Here is a 16,987-nt window from a genome sequence, read left to right as displayed (position 1 = left end):
TATCTTTTTAACATTCTTTATTTATAATAGAATTATTTTCTTTTTTTTTTTTTTTTTTTTTTTTTTTGTTCACTTTTCCGTTCTTAATTCATATATACACTCTCGTTCTTTTTATTTTATTATTCTTTTCTGCCCAATCTTTATATCATTTTAATATCACTAATGACTTCTACAGAAAGTATTACAGAATCCATTATGACCCTCTTTTTCTCAATTACTTGTCTTGGGCTTACCTTGTTTACCTCCTCACTTTGTTTTTTCACTACCTTTCCTCTCATTTTTTTCCAAAATATAGTTTATAAACCAGTTACAAAGTTTTATATGGTCGTATTGACAGTTAAGCAAACAGTCCTTATTTCTAGTCAAGATGACAGTCCAATCCATGATAAGAAGGGACAGATGATGCTAGATTATCTTAATGCTACAAGTCATATGTACACGACATCATTATTTGAAAGCAAATATGGAAATGAGCCTTCCATTTCCTCAATAAATGTAAGCATTAAATAGTTCTCTTCCGTATATACATATTGATTATCAATAAAAAAAAAAAAAAAAACCTCTTCCTTCCTCTTTCCCTCCCTCCCTCCCTCCTCTCCTTATCTTTTTTTTTTCCCCAAAAATACTATTATATATAGTTACGTCAAATCAAAAGAGAATTAAAAGAGAAGGATGATCATTTAAGGTATTGGAAAAGAAGAGCTACTCATTTACAAGAATTGGTAAAGAAAAAGCAAAGACAAAAAACAGAGCTTGCAACTCTTTTAGATGTTCATGGTATTGAATATCCAGAAGAGCTTCATTCCTGGCATTAATAGAAGAAAAATTGTGTTTATTTTTGTTTTGTTTTGTTTTGTATAATTACATGGTTTTATTTATTTATTTATTTTTATTTATATATATATATAGTCATTAAGTGCTCTGTATATAATATAGTATCTACATTTCTCTCTCTCTCTTTCTTTCTCTTTTATTCTTCTCTATACATATGTTGCTAAAAGCACAAAGTTATTACATAAATTATTATTTTCTATATAAAAATTTTTTTTCAAGAATATTTACAGTATTTGTCATCCTATTTGATTCATTATTCCTGTTCTGTAAACCAGCTGGTAAGTATCGTAAATGATATGATTATGTTGCTCTCTAGTAAGAAGAACAAAAGAATGATTAGCTTTAATACAGTATAATAAAAGCCAACAGGACTGAATCAATAGTTCTAAAAATCGGATATTTTTATTTATTCATGTGTATCTTTATAAGGAAATTGTTGAACACGTCTGAGAGAAGATGACTAAATACTATATATTATTAAAAATGATAAAGTATTGTTGGGTATTATTTGTCAAAGTAGACCATAAGAGTTTCAGAAGAATCTAAATAGAAAAAAAAAAAACTATCATGTGTTGTTTTTTATGAACCGCTTATTTAGTCAAGAAACATATCATTCTAAGTCAGCTCATGATACTCATCTTTAGGAATACCACAAGTATCTTTTAGAATAACGTGGCTATTTAAACACACACACATACACACAAAAGTAGAATAGCAGTAATAAGAACATTAACTGAAGCTATGCATAAAATACAAAGGAGTGGTAAATAGATTAAAATATGAATAGAAAAAAAAAAAAAAAGAGAGAGAGAGAGAGATGGAGATAGGAATAAAGATAACATATATCAAGGTCGAGGACGTAAATAATAGAGCTAATAGTCCTGATATAATACATACTCAGTATGATGGACAGACATAGAATGAAAGGCTATTATTTAGTTAAGAATAATGCCATTATTTGTACATATTCTTATTGTTCAGCAGTTAGTTATACCATTCATGAATTCTATTGACTTGTTCAGATCCAAGATTGAAGTTGATAGTTTTAAGCAAAAACGATAATTTGACTAGTCGAATTACAAGTCAGTCAAACATACTAAATCTATTGAAGATTGTAGCAATTGAATTCATCACACGTATCCATTTTTCGATACATGTTTGATTATCTTGAATATTAAAAAAGGGAAAGAAAAGTAAAGAATGTTATTACCAGCATAAAAAAATTTAAAAATAAAACCTTTTTATTTTGTATCAAAGTTTGATCCGCAAAAAAAAAAAAAGGAAAAAAAAAAAGGAGACCTGCTAAAAAGAAAAACCAATAATTCTAGTCTCCTTTTTTTTTTATTGTGAATATAAAATTCCCTCTCTTTTTTTTTTTTTTTTTTTTTTTTTTTTTTTTTTTTTTTCTGTCTTACAAACATTATAAGGTTTTTTTTTCTTTTTTTTTTTTTTCTTTTTTTAATTCAAATCAAACATTTCTCCTCCTTCTGTCCCTTAATAATAAAATATTGCTACTTGCAATAAAAAATATATTTTCTTTCTTTTTCCTTTAATTTTAAATGGACCCACAAGCATGTACAATCATTTTATTAAAGCAACAACAAGAAGAAGAAGAACCTTTTCACATAATAAACGATAATAATGAAGAAGATGATACCATATCTTTACTCCAAAATATATTCAAGCATGGTAAATCAAAAAAAAAAAAAAAAAAAAAAAGATATAAAATGACTATTATTTATTAAAAATATATTTAATAGTTTATAAGGCTACTAATCTCGAATCTTGTCTTAATTATATAAAGTCATCTTCAACAACAACTTTATTATTACTTGTTGAATTAGATGAAACTCAATTACCAAACATTCAACTTGAATTACTTGCTCAGTTAATAGATAAACTATCTTCACTATCAGAACCTATACCGATTATTGGTAAAGAAAATAAATTCACATGCAAACAAACACTATATTAACAAAATATATTCAAGTTTGTTCAACGAATGATAATTCACAGTTTATGCTTAATTGTATACAAGCAGGAGCAACAGATTATATTTTACGTCCATTAAAACCTAACGTGATAAAAACTCTATTTTTGGTATTGATAATACTGTAGACAAAGTTTACCATGTATTTACTAACTTCATGTATGATTAGAACTTATTTAGACAACATAAATCATCATTTTCATATGAACAAAATCATTCTCTAAGAAGAAGGAGTAGTAGTCGTAGTCGTAGTCGTAGTCATAGTCATAGTCATAGCCATAGCCATAGTCATTATACAAATGAAACTACTACTTGTTCAATTATTTATTCTGATATACCTATTATACAACAATATTCATCCTTATCCACTCTATCGTCTTCCACTTCTTTATTAGATAGAATGAAAGCATTTGATTCAAAGAATACAAAGTATATAAATAGATATGATGTATACATGTGTATATTATATTGACATTATATATATATATGTATGTATGTATATTAGCCTTACAAAAGTAATGATAGATAACTGTATTCCATTAACATCTAATACGAATGCATTGTTACCTACATGGAAACAATTAACAAGGTATATAACTCCTCTTTATCTATTACCACCTATAGAATAATTCTTTCTCCTTATTAAATATGCTCCTTATATATGTATACATGTATACATATTGATAGTGAATCTTCTGTTAGAGAAAGCTTAGAATGTAAGATATCTAAATGGGATTTTAGTTCATTAGATCTATCACATCAAGACTTGGTTTATGTTGCTGTGATTATCATTTCTCAAGTATTTAAATTACCACAAGTAACAATTTTATTTACAGAAGGTAAATATCGATTAGTTATGAAATAGATACATTTAACAGCTTATATCTATATACACACATATATATATAAAATTATGATAGAGCAATTATATAATTTCATTATTGACCTTTCAAATATTTATTATAATGAAAATACGTATCATAATTTTGCTCATGCTGTCGATGTATTGCAATGTCTATATTATTTCTTATGTCAAATGGGTTTATTACCTTTTATTAGAGATAATGATTCCTCATCATCATCATTGCCACAAAAATCAGTATTGTCTGCTTATTATCAATCTATTTTAAGACCTCTTGATATCTTTGCTGTCTTAATAGCTGCTATTGGTCATGATACAGCGCATCCTGGTGTCAATAATACATTCCTAGTAACTATCTCAAGTATTAATATATATGTGTATATGTAAATATATTTATGTATTTACAAGTGTTTAATTATTAGATCAATACTTCGGCTCCTTTAGCTTTGTTGTATAATGATCAATCCGTATTAGAAAACTTTCATGCTATGGCTTTATTTCAGTTATTAAAGAAACATAATTTTGTGAATGATCAACAAGTTTTGATATTTGGATCAAATACAAAAGAGGAATACAATGGTATAAAATGGAATCAGATCTATTTCCTTTCTTTTTTTTTTTTTAAAAAAAATCTTTACTATCATAGAATTTAGAAAACTTGTAATTACAAGCATTTTAGCAACGGATATGGCATTACATGGTGACTATGTAAAGAAAATTAAAGAACAGAAAGAAAGATTCATAGATAATAAATGGGAATCTGCTCAATGTTTAGAAGAAAGATTGCTATTTTGCAGTGGTTTAATGAAATGTGCTGATATTAGCAATGTGGTAATTATTGTTATTTTTTTTATATACATATATTATACTTTTAGATGTGATACCATCATATTGATTTATCTCTTTTTCTTCAGGCACGTCCTTTTCAAAGAGCCTTTGAATGGGCGCAGATCTTGGTCAAAGAGTTTGTCTCTCAAGGTGATCTTGAACGTGAATTAGGCATGAATGTATCACCTATAAACGATAGGTCATTAATTGTATTAGAAGATTCACAGATTGGTTTTATTCGATATGTTGCACTTGGATTATTTGAAAGTGTGAGTGATTACATAGAAGGTAAAACTCTCTCTCTCTCTCTATACATATACATATACATGGATACCTATTTCTCATATATTTATACATGTATTAGAATTATCATTTTCTGTAGATTATATAAAGTGTAATTTATCTATTTGGGAAGATAGAAAAAAGAAGTCTCATCAAGAACATACGTCCGCAACTACAACAATAGTCAATAGTAGTAATGGAAATAGTAGTAGCGATGATATCAGTATTATTCATCAGGATACAAAAGATTATCATTCAGAAGCTGTTCATATATTGAACAAAGAATTAATACCAATACCGGAATTACCAAAAATGTCTACAACCGTAGCCATGTCAACCTTAATATCACCCTCCAATGAAGAAATTGATCATAATTGGTCAAGGACTCAAGGAAGTCCAGCTCCTATTTTTTGTCAGTGTACCATTCAATAGGATTTATTTATATTATATAAATAGATAGATAGATAGACAGACTCTCTATTTTGTATATTTGTTAGATTTTATATATTTTATCCTTTTCTCTTTTATAATATAATAATTATTCAGTATATTTATGTATACACTACTTTTTTAGCTTTAAATTCAGCACTAATAATAGTCCATTTTTGGAGTTGTTTTCTTTGTTCTTTTTTTTTTTTTTACCAATCAAGTCGAATTAAATATCAGCTTACAAATCTACCATCAAGATGGAAAAGGCAATGTTGCTGAGGAGACTCGTAACGATGTTACTAATATGGAAGTGGATGAAGCACAATTTTCTTCTTGACGGTATTACCAATTTTGATACCTATTTAGATCTTAAACCTTCTGAACGAGAGCAAAAAAAAAAAAAAAAAAAAAAAAAAAAAAAAAAAAAAAAAAAAAAAAAAAAAAAAATAAAATAAAATAAAATAAAATAAAATAAAAAAAAGCACACTTTTATTCTAAAAGAAACTCTGCCTAAAAGCATAGAAAAGAGGTATGACTAGGATCAACGTTGAAAGGAGACTGACGTAGGTTCTGAAAATAATGATGAGTCTGCAATTTTATATAAACATTAAAAGAAAGATGATGACTTGGTCAAAGAAAGGAACTCGAGTTGAGGTTGTTCAGCCAACAACAATCTTTGATGCTATTTCTTCTTGTGGCGTAATCAATATAAAAGTAAAAAGTACAAATGGATATCTTTTAAGAAATGAAAGGCAACCGGAGTTACAGCAAAAAAAAAAAAAAAAAGAAAAGAACGACGGGCATAGTTACTGGCTATTACTTTGATTTTATTGCAACTACGTTAAATATTTTGGACAAACATGAGGACTTTAAAGGACATGATAAGGGTGATGGATAATGCATCAATCTATAAAGCAAAGAATATTGAAAAAAGTATATCATATGTCGTTTACTATGGTTGCCTGTGTCTTTCACCCTATTCGCTTGAGTTTAATCCGATTGAAAAATTTTGATCCCGTTGTCAAAAGTAGATTAAAGAGATAAAAAAAAAAGACTTCTAAATAATAAAGCTCTTACAACTAGGATATTTAAGGTATGCAATAAGATCTTTTTTTTTTGTGATTTAAAAAGACTTCAATAAACAACCTCATCAAATTTGTCACACTTTGTGCCAAAAAAAAAGGTCGGTGTGTATAATGTAAATGAAGTAGGAAAACAGGGGAAGAAATTATATTTTTCAACATTTAATTTCCGAAAAAAAAAAGTATCTTTTTTGTTGGGGATAGGAAAAAAAAAAGAAGAGGAATTTATTATTATTATTATTATTATTATTTTATTCGTATGTTTATATGTATGTAGCATTAGGTATTATGTAATAAGGTATATATTTACAATCTCAGATCCTGCTGAATTTATATACAAATATGTATATTTTACACGAATGATGTATGAAACGTCCAGTCATGGTATATGAGCGATTAAGTCTATATAACTTCCTTTTTTCTTAAAAAATAAATAAATAACATTATATATTATTGTGCAGACGTAATAGTAGTTCGAGTATCAGCCTGATGAATACTTATTGAATCGAGTGGATACTGTTGATCTGGGGAACTGCAGTCCTCAATAAATAAAGGTAAATTTATGTCAGTATAAATGGAAGAAGCTGTAAAAGATCTTGTCGGTAATTTAATATGATGGTCGTGTTGAGGATTACTTTGTTTTGGTTGCGACCTGTTGCCTTCGTTATTACTTCCAATCGAATTAATAATCACACCACAATTTTCACAAAATGATTGTTCGGGAAGTCGTGTATAATCTACTCTTAAAGCTTCGACCAAAAGAGAAGATTCAATAATTTCAAAATAGGGTGTAAAAGTCTATATGACGACCATGGTTAATATATCACTTTTTTTTTTTTTTTTTTTTTTTTTTTTTTTTTTAATAATATCATATCATAAAGTATACTTTACATCAGATCGATTGCCCATAAAATTGGTCAATTTAAATAGATTCATTGTAAAATTAGTAAAAAGAGTTAGAATCAAGCAAATTAAGGATCTGCGTGCAATATATTCAATCACTTGATTTTGATGACTCATCACTTTACGAGAATTTAGGATATGAACATATAATCTATATTAAACAAAAAAAAAAAAAAGTAAGTTATATTAATTCCTTTTTTTTTGTTTTATTTTATTATATCAAAAATGTATACAAAACCTTCTAACAAACATGCCACTTAGAAATAAATTGGCTAAAATGTCACTTACAAAATTTAATATGATAACACCTTTACCCCTGAATAATAGAGTTATAAGCATAATTCGTTACTATAGCATTATTAAAAAAATGTTACCATTGAGCAAGACAATTAGATCCAAATGCAACTTGTTGTGTCATGATTTCTTGTTGTAATGAATGAAAGGCTAATTCATATGGCCAGTCAGAAAATCGTAAAGTAATTAAAGCTATACCGACTGCTTTGATCCAAACAGAATATTTATCAGATTCTATTACAATAAGTCGTTTAAACATGATTGAATAAATAAGTATATAATCTAAAAAAAAAGTTATATTTTTCTGTGTACTACATGATAATATATATATATATTACTAACTTACTTAAATGCCATAAACTGTAACCATATAAAAAAAAAAGGTTTTTAAAATTAATAAAATGTCAAATTATTATTAGAATTATTTTATTTTATTTTTCTACGTACGACACAAGTAAAGGCCAAAATGCACATGTTGTAATCTCAAATAGTGGTACAATGCCATAAATAAATCGGTGTATAAAGAGAACAATGACTTGAGTCATATTCATTAAGTGACTAACAATAAGAATTGTTATTATTTGATTGCGAAATAATATATATTCAGCTATCTATGCTTACATGAAACCACGAGTACGTTTATAGTGCCGATAACATATAAAAAAGTTATGAATACATATAATAGCGGCTACCCACATTCCAATCATATTAATACGATCTAATACTCGTTCACCATATAATGTTAACTGAACCATGTTCGTTTAAAATTTATAACAAATTATTTCTCGGAATTTAAAAATGGGTAACTATATGTTATTGCTTGCTGGCTGCGGGCTTCTACTATTAATATAATATCTGTTGCTTTTTTCTTATGATTAAGCATATACAACAACACTATTCGTCTTTTTTCTTTTTCTTTTTTTTTTTGTTTAGTGTTTTGTTAGTTTGAACTGTTTATAAATCAGGCTCTATTTATATAGTATATTTTTGGGGAGAAAAAAAAAGGAAAAAGGGAAAAAAAATAAGTGATAGAAAACAAATAGAAAATAATAATAATAAAAAAGAAAAAAAAAATAAAATAAAATACAAATGGAAAAAATAATAAAAAAAAGGGCTGTTTTTTTTTATTCCAGCGGAATATTAATTTATACATTAAAAGTAAGTGGAGAAAAAAAGGTTTTCTTTTTCCTTTTTACCCTAGTCTGTTGGTTATTGACAGGAATAGTTCAATATTTTTTATAAATTTATCCTATTGGATCTTGATAATTAATATCAATGAACGACATACAACTATCACATCTTGTGTACTTATAAAAAGCGAGACGTTAAATTTAGAGAGAATAGGCCAAATCAATGTTAATATAATATCATTCTTCTTCTTCTTCTATTAATGATCAGTAGTAAAGTCTCTATAAATTCAAAGCTTCTATCTAACTCAAGTGATTAGCCAACTGCGATTAAACCTTTTTTTTTATATTATTTTTATAAATTAAAATTTATAAAGCGACCTATGGGCACATAATATCTTTATTATATTGGATTGCCCAGGTCAGTTCAAATTATGTGAAAAAAGGTATCTAAAAACCCTCTTACGGGACAAGAGGTAAAAAGGTAAAGGAAAGGAAGAAGAGAAGGTGAGAAAGAAAGGGGAATATTGCTAACAAGTTTCAAGTTTAAAGAGACAACCAGTTGAGTAATTTCTTGCCTGGATCAAGAAGTGGAGGGGGTAGTTTATCGTGCATTAAGTAATCCATTTCCTGTAGAATGGTACGCATAACTGGCCAGCGATAGAACCAAGCAGAAACATTCTGAGAATTTCGGTGCTTATGCTGAGGGAGATGATTTAAAAGAAAGGAAAGGGGATCTGCAATGGATCGTGGCAAGCATAAACGAGTGTGCATGTGCAAGCATTCAGTAACGTGTGACCAACTAAAGTGTACATGAGGATAAAATAGGCAGGCTTTAGGTATTCCTCTGGGTAACCAACCAAGACGCTATCGAATAGTTCGACTACGCTCACTGTGTGTCATGGGTAACCAGAGTATCGGGTCAATAATCAGATTATGGCGGCAAGAGGAAAGCAAAACAGAATGTGTCTCGTCATGTAGTTGTTGAAAACTCTCTTCAAGAAATTCTTGACGATGTTTTCGAAAGGAGCGTTGGTCTAACGGAATGGAATTGGTGGCACAGAGTCTTCAGCATGGTGTTTGAATGAGTTTATACCATTGAGTGTTGAAGATAGAGGCTTGAAGCTCAGGAAGTAATTTAGCGAGCAAAGTATCATCCGGTAAATCAATAGCACGGAAAACGAATTGGGCCTGCAGACGAAGTTAGTTTTTTTCTGGACGAATCAAAATAAGTTTTTAAATATTTAGTTTACCTTTTTTGGACAGATTCAAAAAGGGAATTTAGACAAAAAAAAATTAGTTTTCAAATGATTTGGAATAAATAACACTTGTCTACCTGTAACAATCTGAATCCTAAAAAAGGAAAACTGTGTTTGATACGACGATTATTTTTTTCTTAGGTGTAAAGACATCTGGTCTTTCTTCTCCTGATCAAATTGACTTTGAAATCGTCATCATGTTGTTGGCTGCATTAGAATCTCTTTGCCATACTTTGGAGCATCGTTCGCAACATACAACGGCTACACCTTTAAACGATTTTGTGCTGATAATTTTCAAATCATCAAAGAAACAGAGGCTGTATGTTTTCGAGGTTTTAAATTCGTCAATTGTAGTAGCAATCAACTGACCTTCAGCCTCACGTTTTTTTAATAATTTATAGAGTTTGCCGACGATACCACATCTAAGTCCTTTTAACTTTACATTATCTTTACCAAACATTCCACTACCGAATACAATCAAAGGAACTTTGGTACTGTCTTGCTGATACTTGATAGGCTTCCATTTATTTTGTCTTTTTTTTTAAAAAAATAATAATAAGAAACATTTACAAACAAGAAAAAGTAAACTACTTACTTGGTGCAAACTTGATTCAAACAAGAAAAAGATATGTCCCCATTCTTCTTCTTCTTCCTCCTCTTTTCTTCTTTCTTTCTCTTCTTTTTCTTTACCCTCTTTGCCTTGTTGTATTTGCTGCCACCGTTTATTATCATGTTAGTCATTATCTCGGGAGCTCTCTGTCTCCCTTGATACAAGAAGAATTTATCTTTCGTAGTAGTGAAACCATAGAGGTTGGTTAAGATACACAGATGTTTAAACAAATATTGGACGTAGCTTTTATAAGAATTTAGGTTTGACGTTTTTGGGGTGGCAATGTCACCTTCGATTTTGTCAAACCCTTGTTCTTTTTTCAGCTTTGTCTGTTTGGAAGTATGTTTCGTAGACCCGGTGTAATGGTAGTACTCTTTTGTGGTGCAGCGCGTCAAAGCGTGCTTCTGAATACTTAAGCCACCAGCAGCAGTAAACACGGACTTTCTACCTGGATCAATGAAAACGGGTTGATATTGCTGTTGAACTTCTTGGTAGTTGAAATCTGACAACTTTATTTGGAGGCCGTTAATTAGGTCCTTTATAGTCATTTTTCTTTTGTAAAAAAGACAATCTAGATCAAAGCCATCGGATCTAATGATATTACCAAAGAGAACATCGTTATTGCCATTTGGTTCAAGATCATTACTAGTTTATGAATAGAATAGTTAGAGCATGTGTCAAAATAATTCAATCATAAGTGACATACTTTGAAAACCTTGACTTATCGAATCTTACAACACGTTGAAATATCTTAAGTTGGTCATTATAATTCCCTGGAAGTGACAGTGAAAGGAATGCACATATAGCGTTGATATTTATGGTTATAGACCGAAAGTGTATTGATGGATTGGGAAATAAACCAAATAGTTGAAACTGATTTTGATTTGTCCAAAAAAAAAAAAAAAAAACTAACTTCGTCCAAATTTAAAGTGTAAAAACTGTAGTTGGCTAACCAACAAAACATCAATAAAGCACTTGGAACGATGAGACAGCTTACTACCCTTGGTGTAAATAAAAATGGCTTTGACCACCTTCTTTCAGCTCGTTTTTACGCCCAAATAGTTCGACCACAATTAGAATATGGATTAGCAATCACAACCTTCAACCTACGAGAAATCCGCTCTCTAGAAAACTGCCAAAATCAATATATGCGTCAAATCTTCGGTGGACGACCTTTCACCTCAACCAAAGTAATGTTACACCTAACAAATTTACCTAACATGAAAGATCATATTTCAATACTCCAAGCACAATTCCTTTTTAGATCCTCCTTTCTACCAAATGATGCATTATTGACGAAATTGCTACCATACATACAGTCTCAAACTAAATCAAAATGGTCCCAATTATCCAAATCTCCTCTATGGATATCAGTTTGCAATGAAAATCTTAACACTACGTCTCATAAGGATTTTAGTAGGAAACGAAGACGATTTCTACTTGACAGCTACCACTCAAAACTACAAGAAAAACATTCGAAACTTCTATCCCATTGCCGTAACAATCCGATTGACGAACCTATTCTCACGATACCAATGACAAGAAGTGAACAGTTTCGTTGCGTGCGATGGTGACTTGGTTGGTTACCTCTTGGTAAACCCCAAGCCTGCCCCTTCCATCCAAACGAACTCTTCACACGCTCACATAGTTTTTCTTGTTTACATATGCACAACCGCCTTCAGATGCCCAAATCTATTGAAGATCCACTCTCTTATCTCTTGAATCTATTACCATCAACATTCCATACGAAGAAAGTGAAAAAATCAATTGATGCCTGGCTCATACGCTGGCCTTCCATATGTGCAATTCTGCTTGGAGATGGACTATCTAGCTTCACTCCCAAATCCCTGAACCCTCTGACCATCATCCTCTTTCAATACAACAATGATTTTCTGATAGTTAATTATCATCACTCATACATACACTTTAACATTTTCCTTTTTATATCTCAAAAGGGTTTTTCTTTCCTTTTTTTTTCATAGCGATCCGACCAGGGCAAAATAGCATATAAAAGCTATGTGCTTATTGATCATTATTTAATTTTTTTAAATAAAATTTCTTTAATCGTATTTCAACTTTATTTATACTCTACTAAACCTTCACAAATTTAAATTTAAATGCCGATCTTTTCATATTCAAGTCCAAAAAAAAAGTAATAGATTATATATGCATATATTTTCCTTTTTTTCCTTTTTTTTCCCTTGAGGATCAAAGGCTGAATCAAAATTAAACTATGTTTAGAGATTCTCGACCAATTGCACTTCGCAAATTAATGCCTTTTTCCAGTAGACATGATATAAGAAAGCAACGCACTTCAGACTCCATACATAGTGATGAAGATCCTTTATTAGATGAAGAAGCGGCTGTAAGAGAACAAAAAAAAAAAAAAATTACATATTTGTATATATATAAACGAACTCATTTAAGCTTCAATGTTGTTAGATTAACCTTATTGATTCATCTATTTCTTCACGAACTTCCATTTCTCTTACAAATTCAACCAGACGTTCACCGACATTAATCTCAAAACAGGATAAGAAACAACGACCTAGCTTTTTTTCTAGATTTAGAAAGAAGAAAGTTTATTCTCCTCGAACTATTCCACTTCAAGCAAATGGTAATTATTATTCTTTTTTTAAAAAAATATATATAATACAATAACTTTTTTTTTTTTTAATTAGACAAGGAAAAAAAGAAATATACAGCTAATGTTATTATAAATCAAAAATATAACGTTATTACGTTTTTACCTGTGGTGTTATATGAACAGGTAAAAAAAAAAAGTTAAAATCATCTAATTAGAATCATCAACTAATTTTTTTTTTTTTTTAAAAAAAAGTTTGTCATCTTCTTTAATCTCTATTTCTTATTAGTAGCTTTATCTCAGTTTGTTCCTGCCTTAAAAATAGGTTATATTCTTACTTATTTTGGTCCTTTATGCTTTGTATTATTCATTACGATTAGTAAAGAGGCGCTTGATGATTATCAACGCTATAAACGTGATAAAGAAGCAAATTCTCAGCTTTATCGTAGACTAACTCCTTCTGGCATTCAAAATATACCAAGTTCAAAAATTAGAGTAGGCGATTTGATTCATATCATGAAAGATCAAAGAGTAAATGAAAAAAAAAAGATCTATTTTTATATATAAAAGAGTTCTAATTTTTTTTAATATGCTAGGTTCCTGCAGATATGATTTTATTACGCACAACAGAGGAAAGTGGTGCAAGTTTTATTCGAACAGATCAATTGGATGGTGAAACAGATTGGAAATTACGTTTAGCTGTATCTTCTTTACAAAGATTACCTTCAGATCAAGACTTATTAAATATAAAGGGACATATCTATGCAGATGCACCTCATAAAGATATTCATAATTTTGTGGGCACCATCTCTATCAATGATGAAGTAACAGGTGCTGAGCAGATTGAACCCTTGGGTGTAGAGAATACTATGTGGACTAATACAGTTCTTGCATCTGGATCAGTCATTGGATTTGTTATTTATACAGGAAAGGATACAAGAGCTGTTATGAATACAAATCATCCAAAAACAAAAGTAGGCTTATTAGATCAAGAAATTAATCGACTTGCAAAGGTAAAAAAAAAAAAAAAAAAAAAATGATAAAGGGAGATAAATGGTTTTGTTTGTTTATTTGTTTATTTATATTATATTATATTTATCTATTAGATATTGTTTATCGTCACGCTTGGATTGTCTGTAATGATGGTCGGATTAAATGGTTTTAGAGGCGTGTGGTACATTTATGTTTTTAGATTTTTAATTTTATTTTCGTCTATTATTCCAATTGGTTTACGTGTTAATTTGGATATGGGAAAGACAGTCTATTCACATCAAATTGAACATGATAATGAAATTAATGGTACTATTGTCAGAACTAGTACTCTCCCTGAAGAGTTAGGCAGAGTGGAATATTTGCTGACGGATAAAACAGGCACCTTAACTCAAAATGACATGGAATTAAAAAAATTACATATGGGTACAATGTCTTATAGTCTTGATACAATGGATGAAATTCAGACTCATATTGTAAGTATCTTTGGATCGGCCTCTAACACACAACTACAAGATGCTGTAACAACCAATTCTGCAAATATAACGAACAAAAGTCGACGAAATATTTCTGTACGAGTGAGTGATATTGTACAAGCACTTGCTCTTTGTCACAATGTAACCCCAGTCATAAACATAGATGGAGAGATTAGCTATCAAGCCTCTAGTCCTGATGAAGTTGCTATCGTAAAGTGGACAGAACATATGGGTTTAACGTTATTTCATCGAGATGTCAATGCAATTCAATTACGCGTAGATGCGACAGAAGAACTGCTTCATTTTGATGTTTTAAATATTTTCCCATTTACAAGTGAGACAAAGCGTATGGGAATTATTGTCAAGAATCAAAAGACTCAAGAAATTACTTTTTATGAAAAGGGTGCTGATACTGTGATGTCAAAAATTGTTCAATATAATGATTGGTTGAATGAAGAATGTGATAATATGGCAAGAGAAGGTTTGCGTACGCTTGTAGTAGCCAAGAAACATCTATCAGAGGAAGCCTACCAACAGTTCACTGCTAAATACCATGAGGCAGAAGTTTCATTACATGATCGTAGTACTCTAAAACAAGCTGTGATAGAGGATGTGTTGGAATCTAATTTAGAATTACTTGGATTAACAGGAGTAGAAGATAAATTACAGGAAGGTGTTAAGAATACATTAGAGCAAATGAGAAATGCTGGCTTAAAGGTATGGATGCTAACTGGAGATAAGATTGAAACAGCTACTTGTATTGCTATATCGTCAAAATTGGTTTCACGTAATCAGAGTATTCATACTATATCAAAATGTAATATATACAAATATGTAATTTTTTTAGAAAAAAAAAGAAAGAGAGAGAGAGATAGAATGGAATCACTTTTGAAGAATACATATGTGTATTTATATGTATATGTAAAACTAACTTTTATAATGGATAGTAAAAACTGCTATGGAAGCAGCAGATGAAATCGATAGTCTAAGAACAAAAACAGATCATTGTTTAGTAATTGATGGTGGGTCTTTACAAGTCTGTCTAGATAACTTTGTAGAAGAATTTATTGAAATAGTGACTCTAATGCCTGTTGTTGTTTGCTGTCGTTGTTCTCCTACTCAAAAGGTAATACATTTTTTAATAATAATAATAAACTAACTGGGTTTATAGGCTGATATAACTCGATTAATCAAAGAATATACCAAGAAAAGAGTTCTTTGTATTGGTGATGGTGGTAATGATGTTAGTATGATTCAGGCAGCTGATGTTGGTAAATTCTATTATCCTCTCCTATTTTTTATGATACAAAAAAAAATAATAATAATTAATTTCGTTGTTTTGTATAGGTGTAGGCATTGTAGGAAAAGAAGGAAAGCAAGCTTCGTTGGCCGCCGATTTCTCAGTTACCCAGTTTAGTTATTTAACAAAACTTTTATGTAAGTATTATAGTTTTATATATATATATACAAGAGTGTAGAATATTCATGTATATTTAATATAGTATGGCATGGAAGAAATAGCTATAAGAGATCTGCCAAGTTGTCACAATTTGTTATTCATCGTGGTTTAATTATTTCTGTTATGCAGGCCGTGTTTTCTGCATTATTCTATTTTGCTCCTATTGCTTTATATCAGGGCATGTTAATTGTAGGCTATGCTACCGTTTATACAAATGCTCCAGTATTTTCATTAGTCTTGGATCAAGATGTGAGTGAAGAAATTGCATTGATGTATCCTGAACTTTATAAGGATCTAACAAAGGTAACGTGTTGTATGATGTATGTATTAAGGGATTAAAATAATAATATATCTTTCTTAGGGACGATCATTATCTTATAGAACTTTTTTTACTTGGTTATTAATCAGTGTGTATCAAGGTGGTGCAATTATGATTTTATCTATCATTTTATTTGAAGATGAATTTATTCATATTGTTGCCATCTCTTTCACTGCTTTAATTTGCAATGAATTGTTAATGGTTGCCCTAGAAATTAATACATGGTAATACGCTTAATATATATAAATATGTATATGTAGATAACTTTATTTGATTTACTTTTTGTCTTACGATTAGGCATCGTTATATGGTTTTAGCAGAGATTATTACTGTCTTAATTTATTTCGGATCCATGTGGCTATTACCCACTTATTTCGGTATGTTTCGATGTGGAAGTTCTTTTCTTTTTCTTTTTTTTTTTCTTTTTTAAAAAAAGGGTTAATGAGAAGCTTATTAATTTTAAATTATTAGATATGAAGTTCATTTTAACGGCTCGATTTGTATGGAAAGTGGCTGTTATTACAGCAGTGAGTAGTTGTCCTTTATATTTTGTAAAAATGATCAGACGAAGAATTGCACCACCAAGTTATACGAAATTAACTTGAAATATGCATTTTCAAAAAAAAAAAAAATAATAATAATAATAATAATAATAAAAA

The 16,987-nt window shown here is 29.7% G+C and overlaps 6 protein-coding genes across 6 annotated transcripts; 3 read left to right on the top strand and 3 right to left on the bottom strand.

Moving 5' to 3' along the window:
* Nucleotides 1–394: 394 nt before the first annotated feature.
* Nucleotides 395–816, top strand: BX663DRAFT_515927 (uncharacterized protein; the record flags this gene model as incomplete). Its single annotated transcript, XM_051528513.1, has 2 exons — nucleotides 395–495; nucleotides 639–816. Exons 1-2 carry the CDS (start codon nucleotides 400–402, stop codon nucleotides 813–815), a joined length of 273 nt encoding a protein of 90 aa, XP_051380970.1. The 5' UTR covers nucleotides 395–399.
* Nucleotides 817–2,275: 1,459 nt separating this feature from the next.
* On the top strand, nucleotides 2,276–5,449 carry BX663DRAFT_515922 (uncharacterized protein). Its single transcript, XM_051528512.1, has 11 exons — nucleotides 2,276–2,523; nucleotides 2,595–2,768; nucleotides 2,825–2,934; nucleotides 2,994–3,253; nucleotides 3,330–3,413; nucleotides 3,512–3,663; nucleotides 3,745–4,034; nucleotides 4,109–4,265; nucleotides 4,333–4,517; nucleotides 4,601–4,802; nucleotides 4,879–5,449. The coding sequence occupies exons 1-11, from the start codon at nucleotides 2,394–2,396 to the stop codon at nucleotides 5,226–5,228; spliced, it is 2,094 nt and encodes a 697-aa protein (XP_051380969.1). The 5' UTR covers nucleotides 2,276–2,393; the 3' UTR covers nucleotides 5,229–5,449.
* A 1,308-nt stretch (nucleotides 5,450–6,757) lies between these two features.
* BX663DRAFT_438298 (uncharacterized protein) lies at nucleotides 6,758–7,763 on the bottom strand (the record flags this gene model as incomplete). Its single annotated transcript, XM_051523267.1, has 4 exons — nucleotides 6,758–7,105; nucleotides 7,199–7,361; nucleotides 7,449–7,526; nucleotides 7,585–7,763. The coding sequence occupies 4 exons, from the start codon at nucleotides 7,761–7,763 to the stop codon at nucleotides 6,758–6,760; spliced, it is 768 nt and encodes a 255-aa protein (XP_051380968.1).
* Nucleotides 7,764–9,114: 1,351 nt separating this feature from the next.
* BX663DRAFT_515917 (uncharacterized protein) lies at nucleotides 9,115–9,435 on the bottom strand (the record flags this gene model as incomplete). Its single annotated transcript, XM_051528511.1, has 1 exon — nucleotides 9,115–9,435. A coding segment is annotated over exon 1 (191 nt), but the record flags the coding sequence as incomplete, so codon positions are not given.
* Nucleotides 9,436–10,062: 627 nt separating this feature from the next.
* On the bottom strand, nucleotides 10,063–11,144 carry BX663DRAFT_438345 (uncharacterized protein; the record flags this gene model as incomplete). The annotated part of the gene is made up of 3 exons (XM_051523272.1): nucleotides 10,063–10,423; nucleotides 10,486–10,675; nucleotides 10,922–11,144. Coding segments are annotated over 3 exons (774 nt in total), but the record flags the coding sequence as incomplete, so codon positions are not given.
* Nucleotides 11,145–12,688: 1,544 nt separating this feature from the next.
* On the top strand, nucleotides 12,689–16,956 carry BX663DRAFT_476002 (protein transporter). The gene is made up of 13 exons (XM_051524258.1): nucleotides 12,689–12,865; nucleotides 12,943–13,117; nucleotides 13,182–13,270; nucleotides 13,340–13,615; nucleotides 13,681–14,097; nucleotides 14,191–15,367; nucleotides 15,498–15,676; nucleotides 15,722–15,821; nucleotides 15,898–15,987; nucleotides 16,053–16,312; nucleotides 16,371–16,552; nucleotides 16,626–16,705; nucleotides 16,800–16,956. The coding sequence occupies exons 1-13, from the start codon at nucleotides 12,734–12,736 to the stop codon at nucleotides 16,931–16,933; spliced, it is 3,291 nt and encodes a 1,096-aa protein (XP_051380965.1). The 5' UTR covers nucleotides 12,689–12,733; the 3' UTR covers nucleotides 16,934–16,956.
* Nucleotides 16,957–16,987: the final 31 nt, after the last annotated feature.

The sequence above is a fragment of the Cokeromyces recurvatus genome (genome assembly GCF_025118155.1).
Source record: "Cokeromyces recurvatus strain NRRL 2243 chromosome Unknown BX663scaffold_20, whole genome shotgun sequence".
Taxonomy (NCBI): Eukaryota; Fungi; Mucoromycota; class Mucoromycetes; order Mucorales; family Mucoraceae; genus Cokeromyces; species Cokeromyces recurvatus.
Note: the sequence above shows the minus strand (reverse complement) of the source record. Positions and strands in the feature narration are given on the sequence as shown.